The 20,572-nt window shown below is 43.2% G+C and overlaps 1 protein-coding gene across 1 annotated transcript in view; it reads right to left on the reverse strand.

Annotated features, from left to right (window-relative positions):
* Positions 1-1,049: 1,049 nt before the first annotated feature.
* ARHGAP9 (Rho GTPase activating protein 9) overlaps positions 1,050-20,572 on the reverse strand; it is a 35,787-nt gene continuing 16,264 nt past the window's right edge. The window contains exons 3-15 of the mRNA XM_032212398.1: positions 16,955-17,128; positions 15,611-15,721; positions 13,363-13,424; positions 11,418-11,499; positions 9,969-10,064; positions 9,461-9,559; positions 8,709-8,835; positions 8,446-8,556; positions 7,525-7,623; positions 7,325-7,402; positions 5,950-6,003; positions 3,757-3,891; positions 1,050-1,159 (exon numbers count right to left, since the gene is read on the reverse strand). Coding sequence (XP_032068289.1) covers positions 1,050-1,159; positions 3,757-3,891; positions 5,950-6,003; positions 7,325-7,402; positions 7,525-7,623; positions 8,446-8,556; positions 8,709-8,835; positions 9,461-9,559; positions 9,969-10,064; positions 11,418-11,499; positions 13,363-13,424; positions 15,611-15,721; positions 16,955-17,128 — 1,338 coding nt within the window. The remainder of the gene's footprint in view (positions 1,160-3,756; positions 3,892-5,949; positions 6,004-7,324; positions 7,403-7,524; positions 7,624-8,445; positions 8,557-8,708; positions 8,836-9,460; positions 9,560-9,968; positions 10,065-11,417; positions 11,500-13,362; positions 13,425-15,610; positions 15,722-16,954; positions 17,129-20,572) is intronic.

Here is a 20,572-nt window from a genome sequence, read left to right on the forward strand (position 1 = left end):
TATATGTTTTTAGCTGCCAAGGAGGTACACATTGCAACAGCAAAACCACTGATATTGATAACGCTCAGCCATAGAACATTACTATTGGACTGAGAGGGTGCTCAGCTGTAGAATAGTCCAATAGTGTTGTACATGTGGTCCTTGACTTATGACCGCAATTGAGCCCAAATTTTGTGTTGTTAAGCAAGAAAGGTGTTAAGTAAGTTTTGCCTCATTTAACAACTTTTCTTCCCACAGTCGTTAAGTGAATCACTGCAGCTGTTAAGTTAGTAAGTGAATTGTTAAGTGAATCAGGCTTTCCCATTGAGTTTGCTTGTCAAAAAGTCACAAAAGTTGATCATGCTCCCAGGACACTGCAATTATGAGCCAATTGCCAAACATCTAAATTTTGATCACATGACCATGGGGATGCTACAGCAATCGCGAGTATGAAAATCACTCACTTTTTCAGTGTCGTTGTAACTTTGAACATTCACTAAATGAATGGTTCTAAGTCAAGGATTATCTGTACTCAGATGCAGGAAAATTGATATTTGTGAATAAACACGTTTTCTTTTGAAATGCCCATCCTAGGCTGAATTTTCAATTTTACCTTCCAGAGCTAAAATATGCATAATAAAATGTAATTGTAAGGGTAGTCTACTTTAATTAATAGCTTCTTTTATTGCTTCTTCTTCAAGGACATAAGTGATTAATTGCTCTTCAATTCATCAGCTTTGCTTCCTACCTTTGAAAAAGAAGTTTAAATATTAGTTCCTTTTGCTATTTTTTTTCTTCCTAGTGATTTTGTTTGGTTTTCTATAAAAGAAAAAAAGGGAACTTAATTCAGGTAGTCCCTGACTTACAACAGTTCATTTAGTGACTCTTCAAATTTACAACAGCACTGAAAAAAGTGACATAACTATTTCAGGATAGTTTCACTTAACAAATGCTTCACTTAGCAACTGGAATTTGGGGCTCAATTGTAGTTGTAAGTTAAGGATTACCTGTAATAAAAGCCTGATTCTGCCAGGAAGAAAGTATTAATGGACAAATTCAAGATGACTAATTTACTTGCGGAGGTGCTGAAGTAAGTAATGCAGTGTGTCCCGGTTTGGTTGAGGGAGAGTCTGGATCAGCCCAGCAATCTTTGACACTTTTTCCTTGTGATCGGACAACTCTGTGCAGAGAAAAGCAAAAAGATTTTTGTTTCCCAGCTGAGAAGGCAACGTTTAGAATGAAAGACCTTCTAGCTTCCAAAGGACAGGCCAGAGATCTTCTGTGTTGCTATCAGAGTTACATCCAAAGCACATTTTGGAATAGAAAATAAATTGTAATTGGGATGATAGGTGCCAAGGCTCCAACTCATGAACCCAAGCAAATCCTCCCAAAATCCTCTTCAACAAACTTCTTTATTGAAAACATCATATCAGCACAGCTCTAAAGGAAAACCAACTCTAAATCTTCCCCACAGTTTCAGTATAATTAAAATAGTAGATAACCCCATCCCCAAATGTCACAGGCCACGTTGACCAATTGGGTTAAATGGTGGACTCCCCAGGCACTCCTTCCCCGACCTTATCTGTTGCCAGTAGAGATGACCTTGGTTCTCATGATAAAGCTCTCTGTTGTGTCTAGTGAGAAATTTTCAACCTCCTTTCCCGCTTCCCTTTCTGTGTGGCAACTGAGGAACAGAGAAATGGCTACTGCCAGGTTTGGTTCAAAGTTGACAATAGGATTGTTGATACAATAGTCATACCACCACACCTTAACCATAAAAAGGTCGCCTTGAGGTCAATGACTCAAACAAATAACAAATGTTTATGAGTGATAAGGAATAAGTAGAGAAAACTGTTTCATGCCCTATCATGACAGGATGCATGACTACAGAAGCTAAGGGAACACAATGACAGCAATAGTCATAGCACTTAGACTTATATACCGCTTCATAGTGTTTTTACAGCCCTCTCTAAGCTGTTTTGCAGAGTCAGCATATTGCTCTCAATAATCTGGGTCCTTATTTTATCCACCTCAGAAGCAGTGGCGGATTAAGGCTCACTGGTGCCCTAAATACTGACAAATCTTGGTGTCCCCCTCTCCTTTGTATATATTGTACAAATCTTCATTGGGTTTTTTTTTCTTTCTCAACTTTGTGGTGCCCCCTTTGGGTCTGGTGCCTTAAGTATATGCTTAATCTGCTTAATGGTTAATATACCACTGTTTGGAAGGATGGAAGGCTGAGTCAACCATGGGCTGGTGAGATTTGAACTGCCAAACTGCAACTAGCAGTCAGCTGAAGTAGCCTGCAGTACTGCACTCTAACCAATCTCGGCTCTAGCAAATCATTCTTTTTCAACTATCCAAAACATGAAGAAACACAGCAAGATGGATACCTGTTCAGTCATCTTATCACTCCTCCCCTGCTTTATATTTACGAAAAAACCAACTTCAAATGTTTCATGTGTACATGCCTGTGTACTAGCACTGACATTCATTTGTTCATATTTAGAAACCACCTACCTCCGTGGCACGACAAAACCGCGGTCCACTAAAGCATGCCCGATTAAAGCGCGTACCTGACATCATCAGCAGCACGACAAATACGACTGCGGAGAAAAAAGGGCGCTTTAAAAAGCGCTTTTAAAGCAAGCCGATTCACGTTAAGGTAAGGGTTAGGGTTAGGGTTAGGGTTAGGTTAAGGGTTAGGATTAGGTTTAGGGTTAGGTTAAGCGTTAGGGTTAGGTTTAAGGTTAGGTTAAGGGTTAGCGTTAGGTTTAGCGTTAGGTTAAGGGTTAGGTTTAGGGTTAGGTTTAGGGTTAGGTTAAGGGTTAGGTTTAGGGTTAGGTTTAGGGTTAGGTTTGGGGGGGTTAGGTTTAGGTTTACGCGTTAATTTTAGCTTTACCGCTCACAGCGTGCTTTTTTCGTCGCGCTGTGATGACGTCAGGTACGCGGTTTCGTCGAGTGCGCTTTAGTCGACCGCGGTTTTGTGGTGGAACCCCTACCTCCCTCCCTCTGGCAGTATATAAATAGTGTGTGTGTGTGTGTGTGTGTGTGTGTGTACGTGTATGTACATACATACATACATATATATATAAACTATATATAACATGTGTACATATGTATGCAAATAATATATGCAATGTAATGACTACATGCCAATGTATGGATCAAAACACAGAGAATGCAATATAACTTTCCAAAACCAAAACCGTCTTCAGAGCCACTATTGTACAAAGCTGGTTTGAGAGCTGGCATGTGTGTTCCTGCACTGATGGTGTTTCAAATGGTAACCAATAAGAGCTTTCACAGAATTATGCTGAAAGTTACAGGAATAGAATTTGAAAAAATGATGCAGGTCAAGGGAAAAATGGTATTTTTCATATTGATCATTAGGATTTTAAGATTCCACAGCTCCTCTAGCAATGTGACATTTGGTCGCAACTTAAAATAAGGCAGTAACTTTGGATCCTCTGCATTCAATGATCTATTATGTTCCTGAAGCAAACTAAATAAATAAATAAAGATATCTGTAGATAATCTGAAGTAAATTTCAGATTGGAGAATTGGTATTAGGAAAGGCTGAGATGTCTTCCCGCTCCCCCACCTTCCTCCAGGAAAACCAAGATAGACAATTTCACTTTATATAGCACCTTTTCTAAAAATGAGTTGCAATATGACAGAAAAGTCCCAGGTTTTTAATCCAGGCTCAGAATTAACCTCTGTTGGTGTCATATATTTGTGTTTGTCAACCGGGCAAGGAATAGGAAGCAGACTTACTGACAGAAGCTATACATTCCTCAACGTGGTTGTAGGGCACTAGGGATTCAGGTAACTCTCGGAAGAAAAGCTTCAAAGCCCCTGTTATCACATGCACATCATCCCACTGTGGACTGGCAAGGTTTAACCTATCCTCTAGGGAACAAGGAAGAAAAAAGACAAAAAGGACAGGGTCATATCAATGGGACCTTTTTCAATGTAACATCTTTCTGCTTTGTTGGTAGAGAGAGTCACCAAATATATTAAGGTGATGAGATATGAACCCTAATCAACCAGAATGGGACAACTCGCCGCGGCCAACTCATCACAGGGCAAATCACCATGGCCAACTTGCCATGGGATAATTTGCCACAGGGCAAATTTAAAAATTCAATTTAATTATTTAAAATAACTAAAAATTTTATTTTAATTTTTGTCATTGACATTCCATTTTGTTCCTGTCTTTGCAGTGGTGAAATTCATTTTTTTTTACTACCGGTTCTGTGGGCGTGGCTTGGTGGTGGAGTCCTGTGACTGAGTGGGTATGGCCAACTCGATGTCACTCATGGCCATGCTCACTCAGTCACAGGACTCCACCACCAAGTCATGCCCACAGAACCCAGTAGGAAAAAATGTGTGTATGAGTCCATTCACAGCAGAGCTGCTGCTCCCTTTATGTGCCCCCACCCCCCCCCCCCGCCTCCTTGGGTCTACCTTAAAGGGACAGGCTGCAGCAGCTCTGCTGTGAATGGAAGGAGAAATGTTCGGATTGGGTGGGAGGGTCAAGTGGCTGGAAGGGCCAAGCGAGTGGCCAGAAAAGGTGAACGGTGATCGGGCGACAGGGTGACCAGGCAGGTGTGGGATTTTTGCCACCGGTTCAAAGAACTGATGCCAATCGTCCCTGCCAGTTCGGCCAAACTGGGCCGAACCGGGAGGATTTCACCTCTGTCTTAAAGTTGCCTAGGTTGGAGTCCCCTGCTTTATCTGATACAGCTAATGTCCCTTTTCCTTGGGCAGCTGAAAGAAACTGCAAAGACTGGGGAGGAAGGGGGAAAGATATTTGATAAACCCAAATTTGACTCCCTCTCTCTTTGGAATCAAAGCAGCTTAATTTTAGCTAAGACAACAAATCCAACTTGAGTCTGTGACCCATAAACAAAAAGAAGGACCATCCAAATCCAAAGATAAATATTTATTTCACTACATGAATATGGCTGCTCATCTTACACAAGGATGTTGGGCCATTAATAACCATCGACATATATAATCAGTTACACATCAAAACTACACTATGCATTATAAGGCATAAGATACATTTACATTTCCAATACTTCATTTTCCCCAAATGATTTTTTTCATATATTTCTGTGTTCCAGGGTTCCTTTTATGTAACTGGAAATCTTATTAAAAATAGTATGCTTGTCTTTATTGATCCTGAAACTTTCAGACTGAACATAAGACTGCCTGCCACAAACAGAAGATTCTCTCCCCCCTTTCTCATTCTCTCCTCCCTCTCTCTCTCATTCACTCTTTATCTCTCTCTCCTCTCTATTTCATTCTCTCTCCCCCTTTCATTCTCTCTATCTCTATCTCTCTCTTATTCTCTCTTTCATTATCTCTTTCATTTTCTCTCTCTCTCTTTCATTCTCTTTCTCTCTCATTTTCTCTATTTCATTCTCTCTCCCCTTTCATTCTCTCTTTCATTTTCTCTATCTCTTTCATTCTCTTTTCTCTCTCATTTTCTCTATTTCATTCTCTCTCCCCCTTTCATTCTCTCTTTCATTTTCTCTCTCTCTTCCACTCTCTTTCTCTCTCTCATTTTCTCTATTTCATTCACCTCCCACTTTCATTCTCTCTTTCATTTTCTCTCTCTCTTTCATTCTCTTTATCTCTCTCATTTTCTCTATTTCATTCTCTCTCTCTCCCTTTCATTCTCTCTCTCTCTTATTCTCTCCCTTTCATTCTCTCTCTCTCTCTCTTCCCCACTCCCCCCCTCATTGGCTTGGGTCTTTATCCTTAAAAGGAACAGTAACTCCATTAGGGATTGTTGCAATTTTTTAAATTATTCCCTTTGAAGGAGACTTGTAAGAATTCAGAATTTGCACCCTGCATTCAAAACTTAACTCGGCTTCATTAAAATCCCCTGCCTCTTCCATGGCTTCTAGGTAACCAGGCAGGATTGCTATTTCAAAGATTGAGGGACAGAAACATTACCTTGGCAACGTTGCTCTGGGAAGACATAGCGTCCATCAGATGTCACTGCCCGTTCTGCAAAGCAGCACAATGGTTACTGGGGATGCCACAGGAGAAACAATTATCTTGTAGCAAAGGGTGAAGACCAATTTGAAGGTAGCCAGAATGTGTCCATACATTCGGGATGGCTTAATGGAATGCTGAGACATAAGATGGCTTGTCAATTGCTTTTTCTCCCTGTAGTGTAGGAACCCAACCATTGTAATCTTGCCATTTGTTTTCTATCTTCCTTTCAGTTCTGATAAACAGAATTTCTATCCTTTTATTTTTAGAGAGAGGTTTAAGATCTTCTCCATTGTCTAGCAAACTTTATGTAGCTGTAGCAACTGGAATAGTTCTGAGACTGAGTACCTGCTGTCACTCAAGCAGAACTGGGATAAGTGAAGAATGCCATAAATTGGGATCTCTCTCACATGGAAAACAATTACTTCCACGTTGGATCATAAAAACCCCAAATTAGCTGATCTCATCAACAGACTAGGGATGAGAAGAAGACTATGTCACATGGAAACAAGATTTTCTCATTTTATCTCAAAGATGCCTTGTTAACAATTCTTCAAGGATATATATATTCTGTCAAAGCATCTGGTCTGCCCAAATATGGGAGGGAGCATACTGCTTCCCTTTTGCCTTTCAGCCCCATTCCGGGAGCCTTCCGGGCAGTCGCTTATATGACAAACCATTTTGTGTTACACTTTTGCTGATAAAGAAATGAAGGGAGTCTAGTATATATCATTTCAAGGTATTTAGCTCTCATCAGCTAGCCATACCCTTGCTGGGATTCGAACTCCCCTGGTACAGCTGATAAAGGGAGGAGAACCTGTGGACTAGAGGTTAATATAACTGCCTAATATGTAAGCAGCCCAAGTTTGAATCTCAGCAAGGGTATGGCTAGCTTATGAGAGCTAAATAGCTTGAAACAGATCTATACTAGTCTCCCTTCATTTCTTTATTAGCAAAAATGAATCTATCATTTGTCTGTCTGTCTGTCTGTCTGTCTGTCTGTCTATATCAATAGATAGACAGACAGACAAACAGTTCTCCCAGTTCCTCATCTAATTGCAAAAAAGGGGAAGGGAGTATGAGGACAGTATAGTAGTTACTGTAATGTCATAAGGGTAGCCAATAAATGTTTTCCATCTCTGAGGTTAGAGAAAGAAGTACATATTATATGATGTTAACAGCAGTCATGCATTTTCAACAAACCCACTAGCCTTGAAATACTTTATCTCTTTTCACATAAAGTAAAGCAACATGGTGGTAGACGAACGATTTCAGAGGCTTAGACATGCCTCCTATAACTCCATGTTCACCATTTTTCATTCTAAGTACTCACCACGGTCAACTATGAATCTCAGCTTCTGAATAACGGCCAAGTTCCCGTTGACCCTATAGATCCCATCTGCATCCAGCCCTGAAAGAGAAGGACAGAACTGCTGTGGATCCCCCCCTCCACATAAATCTATGGAGTGCCAGAACTAGGAGGAAGATCCTAGCTGAGACAGGGATGGAGTGGTGACCCCAGGAATACCCTACCTCTCTGTTCCACAGCTTCCACACATTGTTGGACAAACCGGGGTACTGTGCCCCCTTCTCGCTGGCACAGGGCCTCTAGCCGACAGCCAAAAACTTGATCTGGAAATAGAAATGGAAACTGTGAAGCAATTGAAGATACTTTGTTCTATGGGAGCTACAATTATCTCTCTGCCAAGAAATAAATATAGATGAGCAATTTGTACAATCCTAATCCTATTTTTATAGAGCCTAGAACCATGATGGCAAACCTATGGCACGCATGTCAGAAGTGGCATGCAGAGCCATCTCTCTGGGCACGCGAGCCATTGCCCGTTGCTGTTCCGGGTTCTGGCGCACCAGCCAGCTGGTCTTCACGTGCACAGGAGTGCCAGAAACCAGAAGAGCAGCCTCCCGGTGCGTATGCGTGCGCCAGGAAGATCATCTTCCGGTTTCTGATGCACCAGCTGTTCTTCGAGCACTCATCCACATCAGAATCCAAAAGACCAAGGGGCCAATGCATTTGCATGTGCCAGAAACTGGAAGATCATCTTTCCAGCGTGCACATGCTGCTCTTCCAGTTTCTGGCGTGTGCATGCACACCAGCCAGCTGGTCTTCGCAAGCACATGTGCCCCAAAATCAGAAGGCCAGGTGGCCAGTGTGCATGCGCATGGCATAAACCAGAAGCTCATCCCTATGTGTTCAGAAAAATCTCACACACATTTGTTTGTTTTTGTTTGTTTGTGGGTCATTATTCTAAGAACCGTGCTCAAAATTCAAGTCATTTGTCTCAAACTGGCACGCAAAGAATTATGACTGTGTGCCCCAAACCTGATAGTGTACAAAAATAAGTACATAGCAATGCTGATTTTCTGTACCTTTTAAAATCCATAATCTCTACCCAGCATCCATTGCAATAAAACTACAGGGATCTGCATCGTTACCTCGGATCAGTCCTTTCTCCTGCAAACTTCGCAGGGGAGGCCTCTTGGCGATGAAGCGTCTCAGCTTGCTTTTGACCCTTTTCTTGTAGACTCGGCCAGGACTCCCGGGGGCTATAGAGGAGGAAGGAACAGAAGCCAAGAGAAGAAGTTAAGGCAGCTGACTCTCCTTCATCCGCACATAGGACACAATAGCCCTACCTTTGACAGCTTTTAGCACCCTCACCTTCCACCCATCCCCAGTCCCAGATCTGCTGGTCACGAACCTGCTTGCACTTCACCCTTGGAGACCCCAAGTTCGTCTTCATCATCCCAGCTCAAATCCACAAGCTCAGCACTGTTTGACCGATAGAGTGGGTACAAAAGCGGCTCATCCAGAGGGTTCTCTTGATCCTGCAGTGGAGCAAGGAAGGAGCTCAATCCAGAGAAATAAGCAGATAGATAGGATGGGGGCAAATGCGCCGCCATCAACTACAAAAGGGTTCTGTTTCAAAGATCTACAAACTTGGATTGATACACTTAGCCAAAACTGTGCGTGTGTGTGTGCTATCACGAGCATGTGCCCACCCACCTGCATATCCCCACTGCACATGCATGAGCAACCCCCCCACCACACATGCACAAGCGACCACCACCACTACACATGCACGAGTGAACCCCGAACTTCCGGTTGGGCTGGGCTGTTGGGCCTGTTTTTCTCCCTCTCTAGGCTCTGGAGGCTTTCCTGAAGCCTGGGGAGGGTGAAAACGGTCTCCCTCGGCCCTCTAGAAAGCCAAAAAATAACTGGCCAGCATGCAGATATGGCTCAACGTGCCACCCGTGGCAAGTATGCCATAGGTTCGCCATCACAGGTCTAGGAGGCTCCAGGCTGCTTGCCATTTGGGCAATGTTAGCTGGTTAACAATCCCGATTCTGGACGGAATGAAAGAATTGAGGAACAGCTTTTTTCTATATCAATATTTCAAAGAAGAAAGGAAGCGACTGAGATAACTTGGAGTTCTTGGTATCGTTCACTCACTAGTCTGTGGATGACCCCTTTGATTGCCTGGTACCAGTCCTGGCTGACAGCTTCATTATCTGATTGCAAGAGATACTCATTGCCAGTCACAGTGCGAAACTGAGAAGAAAAGAGGAGAGAACAAATTGGATTAGGCAACAATTCAACTTAACATCATCTCAGGCTTTTCTAATAGAACCTTACCACCTAAGACTATAGCAGGAATCCTAATTTAATTTTACGCGATAACGACAATGGCTTCATATAATCTGTTGTTCCTGCTATGTTCCTCTACTTGTGGGCAGGTGAACAAACCAGGAAAGCATAGCTTAATGTTACAACTGAACCTGGAATTATAGTGAAGTACAGCCAGAGAAACCAGAGTATATTAACTAACTATCTTGATTTAAAACAGGATCACTGTGAGTCAGTTTGAAGAATTAACAAGCTTACATTAAGGTTAGTCCCAGTTGTATAAAATCTCACTACAAATATCTCAGGCCACGATGGGCTAGGTTCCCACACTTACATGGAAGACATTCCGCTTGCTGGACAAATCCCGAGCCCACTCAATACGAGCCCCACGCAAATCCACACTGCTTTCAGGGCGGCTACCCGATGGAGTCTGTGGGGGGGAAAGGACAGGGGTTAGGAGGTACTCTATACGCCACGGCCAATTTGTGCTGGAAGTCACTGGGAAGGAATGAGGAAGATGGGAACTAATTGGTGTGTACTCCATTATTGATTTATCACAGCAACACAGACTTTTGTGTTGATGAATGGATACATGGATGGATGGATGGATGGATGGATGGATGGATGGACGGACGGACGGATGATAGGTAGAAGAGAGAGAGAGAGAGGAAGGGAGAGGGGGGAGAGAGATGAGAGATGGAGGGGGAATGGGAAAGAATGGAGAAAGAGAAACATACAGTATACACATATACATACATACAGAATACACATGGACACCCATCATCCCTGAACAATACTGTCAGTGGGTATTCTATATCTAAAGACTATACCAGACGTTACTGTATGCAATGAAATTTCATTTTAACGTATGCCGATTAATGTACATTCAAAGTGACAATGAAGTTATTCTAAGTTTTACCACTGTGATGGCCAACCTATGGCACGTGTGCCAGAGGTGACACTCAGAGCCCTCTCTATGGGCACGCGGGCCATCGCCAGCTGCTCTTCTGTTTACAGTGTGCATGTGGGTCGTTTTCTGGGCCGTTTTCCAGGCCATTTTCCGGCTGTTTTGGGGGTCAAAAACAGGCTCTAAAAAAGGCCTGAAAATTCCCTGAAAAATGGCCTGGAAAATGCCCTGGTTTTTGGCTGTTTTCGGGCCATTTTCTGGGGCATTTTCCAGGCCGTTTTCCAGGCCATTTTTCGGCCGTTTTTGGGGTCAAAAACAAGCTCTTAAAAAAGCCTGAAATTTCCCTGAAAAACAGCCCAGAAAATGGTCTGTTTTGTTGGCTGTTTTCAGGCCGTTTTCCAGACTGTTTTTCGGGGAATTTTCAGCCTGTTTTTTGAGCTGTTTTTGGCCCAGCTGGAAAACGGCTCGAAAAGCAGCCTGCAAACAGCCGCCAAAACAGCCCTAAAAGCGGCCAAAAAACAGGCATACGCACACCAGCCAGTTGGTCTTTGGGTTTCCAGTGCTCTGGCACGCACACATGCACAGGCGTTCTGGTTTGGGTACTCGGTGCCGAAAAGGTTCGGCATCACTGTTCTAGCAGATCCCTAAATGGGCAAAATCACCCCTTTTATTCAAAAGTCTCTCCCTCTTCCTCCCAGTTTCCTCCCAGTTTCTCAAAGGGGGCATGTAGGACCTTTCCAGAGATTGAACTGACTTCTTCCAGAAAGCTTTTAAAATTAGTGTGAGGATTGGACAAACTCAGACGACCAACCATACAAGACCTTAGGCTGCCTTTGCTGATTTGCCAGTTAAGCATCAGTCTCCTGCTACACTCACCCATGCAGCAGAAACCTTGGGGTCCTTGTAGAACATGAGGCTGTTCCCAGCTAATACCAGCCACGATGACGCCCAGCATTTTCTGGAGGGAGAGGAAAACAAGAAAAACTGTAGCCCAGCCCACCAAAGCCATAACTTCCCCCGGGCTTCCAAGTTTAAAAGTGTCAAAAGGTGCTTGAACAATCAAGATCAATGCTCCCACATACAGGGGTGTGGCACTGCAAGGATCTGTTTGTGCTTGGAATAACCTCTGCAGTTTCATAAATGCAGGGGTGGGCTTTAAAAATGTTAGCAATGGGTTCCACGCCCATTTGCTGGGTGGGTGTGGCCTAGTTGGCCTCCTGCCCCATGATGCGGGGAGGCATTTTCTTCCTCCCTGGGCTCCGGATTTTTTTTTGAGCCTCCGGGAGGGTGAAAATGGCCTCCCCCAGGCTCTGGAGGCCCTCTGGAGGCTGGAAACGGGCCAATTTCTGGCCTTCCGGAACTTCCGGGAGGCCCGTTTTTCACCCTCCCTGAGCCTCTGTGCGAGCCCTGTACTTACATGGCATCCCAAATGGGCTATGTGGGGACTCCTGGGAGGGGAGGGGCAGGGTCATGGGGCCAGCCAGGGGTAGGATTTGCGGGTTCTCTGAACTGGGCAGATTCTTAGCTAGAGTTCTCTCGAACCGGTGCGAACCCGTATCAGCCCACCCTGCATAAATGACAATGTCTCAACATGTCAGTGACCAAGTATTGGAGGAGACACTAAGGAAGAGCAATTTTGCTGGTAGTTTTTGGCCCCCAAAACAAAAACATTTTCTGAATTTTCATATCACAAATGAGAAATGCCACACTATGCCTTTCTTGCTGAACAATTGCTAATGAAATAATAGACTGGTGCAGACAAGGTAACTATGAATAGAGGTTAGAACAGGGGTCCGTAGTATTGTCAGAGGGATGTTACCCATCTGTTTTCCTTGTTATCATCTGGGAGGAGGCTTTGTGGTATCCGAAGCAGATCATTCTAGATTCAGTCACAGTTTTCTTCCAAATAGTATCAACCTTGCAAACTCTCAAGTTCCTTCTTTCCTCTTTCTGCTATGTATTCAAAATGGCAATAAAGGTGGACTTATCTTGTCTGAGAGGAGAATACCCTGAGATGAGTCTTATTCTGAACTTGCTTTCATTAGCATGGAGCTGAATGTTGGACCTGGCTCCAAGTTTAGTACACCTCCAGGGGTGGGCTGCTACAGGTTTGCCCGGGTTCGGGAGAACCAATAGCTAACGTTATGGCCAGTTTGGAGAACCTCAAAATCCCACCCCTGGCTGGCCACCACACCTCTCCCCTCCCAGGAGTCTCCATGCGGCCCATTTTGGATGCGAGGTAAGTGCAGGGCCCGCACATAGGCTCAGGGAGGGGGAAAATGGGCCTGCTGGAAGGCCTCCGGAGCCCGGGGTAGGCAATTTTTGCCCTCCCAGAAGCTTGAGGAAAGCCTCCGGAGCCTGGAGAAAGTGCCCCCCCCCCCGTGATGCAGCCACCATTGCTGAAATTTTTGAAGTGCACCCCTTTTCACGTCAGTACATACAGCCATCATTTGACAAATATAAGCGGGCCAGGCATGTATCTTCTTTGACATACTCCAATTTCTCTAGATTTGCTTCCCCTCCTCTCCCTTACAAAAAGGTTCAACTCTGCCTTATTTTGCCCCCCCTCCCCCTTCGGATTTATGTCTATGACTGAGAAGGTCCATTATTCACTAAGGCCCCTTTCCAGCCTCTTTGTCTATTCAGGCCAGGACATTGCTTGTCAAAATTCCTTCAGCTGTGAAATGCTCCTCAGTCAGAGCTGGTGAGGTAGCCAAATGAGGACCGAGAAGCACAAATGCCCCAGATTCTTCCTATATGGACAATGAGGAAGGTATCCCTCCTCAATCCCCCTCCTGCCGGGGAGACTTTAACTGGGTACCTGAGTTTCCGACCTCCTTCAGCAATCTTGGTTTTGTTCAGCTGTCCACATTTCTCCACCATCTGCCAAAAGAAACAGTGTCAACACATTTACAGTCCTAGCTGTAGGTCCTTCCTGAAATCCATACCACTCCCCATACTCCCACTTCTCTGCAGATCTTTTATTGCCTACAAACTCGGGCTCCAGATAGGGCTCCATTGCTAGCTCTCCTACTGGACCAGTTGAGGGCACACCTTCCTAACGTGGCTGAGCTGCAACCCGTAGCAGCCCCAAGCAACACAGACAATAATGAGCATGTGTAGTTTGGTAACATCTGGAGGACCGTAATATTCCCAATTTGCAAGGAGAAAAACAATTTGGGGCAGTGAGATTCAATCTTTTTTTCAAAGGAGATAGAGAAGAAACACATTGGTACACACATGCTAAAAAGGACAGGTGGAGATGGCAAAATCAAGAATAGGGCAGGCGTACTCTCTGAAATAGCTGGCTCAGTAGCTAAGATGCTGAGTTTGTCAATCAGAAAGGTCGGTAGTTCGAATCCCTAGCCCCACATTACAGAATGAGCTCCCGTTACTTGTCCCACCTTCTGCCAACTTAGCAGTTTGAAAGCATGTAAAAAATGCAAGTAGAAAAATAGGAACCACCTTTGGTGAGAAGGTAAGGGGGAACCTTTACCTTTACCTTACCCTCTGAATTCACAAATCCTAGTCCCAGTTAGAGATTTCCTCCCCAACAATTCCATTTACTATGCCAGCTTCTCTAGCTTGGTTTTTTTTTACTTATTTCACTCTCTAGATCCTGCTACTTTCTCTTCACCATCTCTTTTGCCCCTTCGGTCTCCAAATCTCATAATCATTATGCCTTCCATAATTATTCTCTTGTTGAAGTGTTCAGTTTTGGAGATTAATTTGGTTCCTTCAAAATTAATTTCATGTCCTGTAGCTTTAAGGTGCTGGAAAAGGGAGGAAGTTTTTTTCTTTTTTTCTGACTGCGTTCTTGTGTTCTGCGATGCGTGCTTTTATTCTCCTCTTCGTTTGTCCTATTTATGAGGCAGGGCAGATTTTGCATGGTATTTCGTAGACTCCTTGGTTTTCTAGCTGGATTTTGTCTTTGGGGTTTCTTAAGATGTTGGCTATTTTTTGGTCAGTGCTGAAGACTGTCTTGATATTGTGTTTGTGGAGAATTTTGCTGATTTTATCTGTGGTACCTTTGATGTAAGGGGAGGAGGGCAATGCCTTTGTCCTGTTCTGTGTCTCAGTTCTTGTGGGGAGTCTCCCTTTGGATTAGGTTGGTAACTGTCTTGACACAATATCAAGGCAATAACGAACACACAGCCAGCACCAATCAGCACCAATTTACCAATCATGATACAACCACACAGCCTATCAATCCACTTACTGAAACAAAGCCAGCACTCCGCACACCCCCACCAAGATTTATAGAAAGATGGCAGCTCCAACCACACTTTAAGCCGAAAACACCAACCTGAAGATGGCGAGTGAGACCTCGCCGAAACGTTGCCAAGACAATCTCAATCTTACATGGGAAAAGACCCGAATATAACAAGACCAGCATATACATACATACATACATACATACATACATACATACACACACACACCACACAAACACACAATACACACACACATATATACATACATACATACATACATACATACTACATACATAACATACATACCACTCATCCCAGGAACGTGAAACGTGGTAGTGCAAATGTCTTCACATCTACAGGTAGCCCTCAACTTACGACCACAATTGAGCTCAAAATTTCTGTTTTCTGGCCATACAGAAATATTTGTATGGCCTCATTTTATGACCTTTCTTGCCATAGTTATTAGGTGAATCACTACAGATGTTAAGAGAGTAACACGATTGTTAAGTGAATCTGACTTCCCTATTGACTTTGTTTGTCGAAAGACAGCAAAAGATAAATATGTGATCCCAGCATACTGCAACCTTCATAAATATGAGTCAGTTGCCAAGGTCCTGAATTTTGATCATTTGACCATGGGGATGCTGCAGCGGTCTTAAGTCTGAAAAATGGTGATAAGCCACTTTTTTCAGTGCCGCTGTAACTTTGAACAGTCACTAAACGAACTGTTGTAAGTTGAGGCCTACCTTATTCCATAAGGCAGACTAAATTGATGAGATCCAATATAACCCGAGATGTCTCTGCCCCTAATCAGATTGCCCCTAACCATTATACTCCTGTATAGTTGTAACATACATGCAGTAATTCAGCATCGTCTGTGATGGAGCCATTGGGAGGCGATGGCACAGAATATTCTCTTAACCAGGCGTCGAAGCTATATTGGGAATGGTTCCGCCGATGGTTTCCCTGTACAGAGAAAAAGCAAGATTATTTACCAACCATTTTGGATATCCATTCCCTTCCTGCTGCCAGTGGCCATTTCCAAGGCTGAACCTTAGGCCCAGAGGTGGTATTCAGCAGGTTCTGACCAGTTCTGGAGAACTGGTAGCAGAAATTTGGAGTAGTTCAGAGAAGTGATAAATACCATCTCTGGCTGGCCCCGCCCCCATCTATTCTCTGCCTCCCGAGTCTCAGCTGATTGGGAGGGAATGGGGATTTTGCAGTAACCTTCCCCTGGAGTAAGGAGGGAATGGAGATTTTACAGTATTCTTCCCCTGCCACACCCATTCAAACCACGCCCACCAAGCCACACCCACAGAACCGGTAGTAAAAAAAATTGAATCCCATCACTGCTTAGGCCCAAATCCAAGACTTAACTGGTTGACAAAACTGTGTAGCAGATAGTAAGGTAGATAATATACACCACCTCCATGCATTTTCTTCCTTCTTTTTGAAAACACTCTATAAAGGGGGAAGTGGCCAAGTGGTGCCTGCGTGATTACCAAACTGAGTTTGCTAATGTCATATATAACCTTGAGGAACAAGAAGCAAAGCCACAACCCAAAAAAACCTATGTGCAGGGCAGAAATGTAATGCGAGTATCTCAGACAGGACCTTTCCTAGTTCTTACAAAAGTAAAGGTGGGGCAGAGCGGGGGGTGGGGGGTGGGAGACAAAATATTCAGACTTGCAAGATTCTATTACTGTAATGTTATAATAAAAGTAGTATTACATTCAAAACTTTGGTTTTGCTAATCTGGTCTACTTGGAAGGGCTGACAGACAGTCCCTCCCTCCCTCCCCACCTTCTCTCCTTCCTTCTCTTGTGCAGTACACTATATTTAGCTTCAAGGTTGACTCAGCCTTCCATCCTTCCGAGGTGGGTAAAATGAGGACCTAGATTGTTAGGGGCAATAGGCTGACTCTGTAAACCACTTAGAGAGGGCTGTGAAACACTGTGAAGCGGCATATGAGTGATATTGCTTTTGCTATTTAAAGTATAGGACTATTAACTCTAGTATTTAAAATTACACACCTACATGCACTACTGCTGTGCTGCTCTCTCCTTCACGAGCACCTCTGCTTCCACCCCAGTTGGATCTAGATTAACCCTTCCATTCTACAAACCTTTTGAGCAAAGACATCTGTTTTGCCCTCCAAAACCTGCCATCCCAGTCGATCCCCTCATGGCCGTGCCTTACCTTGTGAGGCAATGTCTCTGGCAACATCAAGGATCTGGTATATCCCAGCTTTTTGTGGAGACTTTGAGCCCCAGGCCGCTCCGCGCTCACCCTGTCTTCTGTTTGGTCCAGGTTGGCTCCTTGAGTAGGATCTGCTGGAGCTGAGAGATCATTTCCCTCTATCTGCACCAAGCTCTGGCAAAACAAAAACACAGAAAAGGGGAGGGAGAGAGGGAGAGGGAGAGGGAGAGAAGATAAAACGGACATGAGGCAGGCATGAGCCCAACTATGGCTACCCTTCCTTGTTCTGGCTCTCACCAATCTGATCCACAACCACCTATTTCTTTCAAACGTGGGCCTCAATTCCTTCAATGCTGACCCACAGCTGATGATGTAGGAAGAGCTTTTAGGTGCATTGGGGACGTGACAAGGGGGATGGGAAGGGGTTTACTCTACAGACTAACTGGCAACCACATGTCTTCTGTTTGGACATAGCCCACAATGATTTCTCATTACAGAAATTTCTCAGGCATCTGGCTGGTGGCCCAAAATGGAATTCTGGCTTAAAGTACCAGAGAGCAATCAAACTCCAAAGGAAGCCTCTAGAAGAGATATATTAGTGGCAAGTGTCTGTCAATAGCTGAGCCATCTCAGGGCTTGATTTACAGACTGGGAATATCCCCCACCCCAGTGATAATGCTGTCAAGTCCACTCCAGAACATTCCTCCCAATGGCAGCAATGTTGAATCATTTCAAAACACAGTACGCAAAGGAAGATATGTGCCTATCATTCTTTCAAGAGTCTAATGCTACCTAGCTGGGTTTCTGAATTACAGAACGGAACTGTAACTTCCTTACCTAGGTAAGCACCTGTCCTATTTTACATGCAACCCAGAAATGAGTTGACCTCTGTTCTTCACAGTGATAGCCACACACACCCTCACTTTGATAACACTTCCATTCTACAACATAACACCTTTTTCTTTCTTTCCATTTCCAACTCCATCAAGAAGTACATTAGCCTGAGAAAATGGTTACGAAAATGGCTCAAGTTTACTTAATACCCGACTGACGATTTGGTTTTTTATTATATATATATTTTTTAAAAATTATTTTCAAAAAAGACACAACACAAAAAATCCTCCTTCTTTACATACTATAGAAACTTGGTTAAAAAGATTTTCGTGCAATCTCTTCCAGTCATCAACTATAATTCATATTAACTCAAGTATTTTAACTCAGATATATTTATACATATTACCATCTTCATACCTCCATTTTCATTTGACTATAATTGTTTAAACATCCTTCATCATAAAATATATCAAGATTTAAAACATAACCACATACTGGCATTTCATTTGCTATTTCTAATATCCTCCAATAACACTGAATCCTTATGGCCTATTCTGGCTAAACATCCATAATATTTAGTAACAAAAATTCCTAATCCTCCTTTCCAAATCATTGTTTACAATTTACATCCACTTTCCTTATGTTGTACCCATACACACACACACACACACACACACACACATTGTTATTATCCCTCCTTTATTTGACTGTGTCCTGTATCATAACATTTCCGCCCCAATAAACAAAACTTAACTAAATTTAACTTATTAAGCTTTATATATAACCCCCAAAAAATCTAATCTTCCTTTCATAGGTACCATTCCATATTCATATCCAATTATTACTTATCATAGCAATACATATGTATACATTATTATCATTATCAATTATTTATTTGATTATATCTAAGTTTCCCAAAGTTTAACAAGTTTTAAATTATACACTTCCATCTATCAACCTGTATCTTGTCTTCTGCCATTTGTGGTATCAGTCCTCTAATCATCTCTTTAATCAAATTTGTATGGACTCCTCTTTGCAACTCATTGCTTATTAAGTCTCTCATGTAATTTCTATGCCCTCCTTCTGTTTCCTTAATCAGCTTATCTTTAATTGTCAGTGGTGTTTTCAACGATGTTGCTAACAAAATTTTGCTCTTTAAATCCATAAATTTTTTATTTTTTCTTCTGTATCTTGCCATATGGGGTAGGGTTCCCCTCCATTTAATTCCTCTTTCCGTATTCCACTCTTTCCATTTCCAGACACAAACCAATCACCATAGATATCAACGGATTTAATTTCTTTGTAGTCATTTTTCTCTTTGGTTTTTAGGACTTTAACCTCCACTTTTTCCACTTGATAAACATCTCCAATTACTTCATCATATTTTACTGTTAGATGCTCTAGGTTTTTCAACTTCTTCTCCGTCCTCTCAAATCTGTTTGATAATTTCTGAATTTCTAACAATATATTTTGCAAACTTAAAGTTTCTTTTTGCTGTTGAGATTGTGCCATTGTGGACCCACAGCTGACTTTAGAACATCATTTGTTGGCTGTGACCAGGGGGGCATTTGTCCTTGTTCGACTGGTGCACCAATTGCGACCCTACCTGAACCGGGAGGCCCTTAGAACAGTCACTCACGCCCTTGTGACCTCAAGACTGGACTACTGTAACACGCTCTACATGGGGCTGCCCTTGAACAGCATTCAGAGACTTCAGCTTGTCCAGAATGCAGCCGCGTGAGCGATTGTGGGTGCACCTCGGTATACCCACGTCACACCTATCCTCCGCGAGCTGCTCTGGCTGCCTGTTGGTCTCCGGACACGCTTCAAGGTGCTAGTCGTTACTTTTAAAGCCCTACATGGTATTGGACCTGGGTACTTGAGAGACCACTTCCTGCCAATCACCTCCCTACGACCAATTAGATCCCACAGATTAGGCCTCCTCCGAATACCATCAGCTAGCCAATGTCGACTGGCGACTCCTCGGGGGAGGGCCTTCTCTGTGGCTGCTCCGGCCCTCTGGAACGATCTCCCCGTGGAGATCCGGACCCTCACCACCCTTCCGGCTTTCCACAAAGCCACTAAGACCTGGCTGTTCCGGCAGGCCTGGGCTGATGAGTTCCTGGCCCCATTTAAACTGTTGTGACTGTTGCTCTGTTTTTAACTTGCCTGTTTTGTCTTTTGTTTGTATTTCCCTTCCCCCTTGCTTGTTAGCTGCCCTGAGTCTCTCGGGATAGGGCGGCATACAAATGCAATAAACATTCAACATTCAAACATTATCTCCAGCTGACAAAGACTGCTGCTATGGCTTGGAAGGTTTTTACAAGATTAAGCATAAATTCACAATAAGGTCTTATTTTCACTTTTCTCTGGTTAAAGATATACTTCAAAGGAACATCTGTAAGCTTTTCTTCCTATCACCCTCTATAGACAAAACAGTGAGACCTTGAAGTGCCAAGCCAGAATAATCAGTGAGGAAAGTAAAAGTGTTTTGTTTCCAATACACAAACCTCCAGCCTCTGAGTAGCAGTGTCATCTTCCCCTCTGTTGTTACAATTTTCTTTGTTGCTTTTTGTATCTTTTTTATTCCAAGTTAAAAAAAGTCAAATTCTTGAATGAAATACAGAAGAAAAAGGGAAAGACGCATGCAGTAATGAAGAAGGAGAATTTTAGTCCATAGGTTGCAAAAAATAATAATAATAATAAAAGAAGAAGAAGAAAACTTAATCCATTCGGTTTAAAAGGCTTGCATAAATTCCATCCATGAAAATAACATTTAAAAAG

Source organism: Thamnophis elegans, chromosome 2 (assembly GCF_009769535.1).
Source record: "Thamnophis elegans isolate rThaEle1 chromosome 2, rThaEle1.pri, whole genome shotgun sequence".
Taxonomy (NCBI): Eukaryota; Metazoa; Chordata; class Lepidosauria; order Squamata; family Colubridae; genus Thamnophis; species Thamnophis elegans.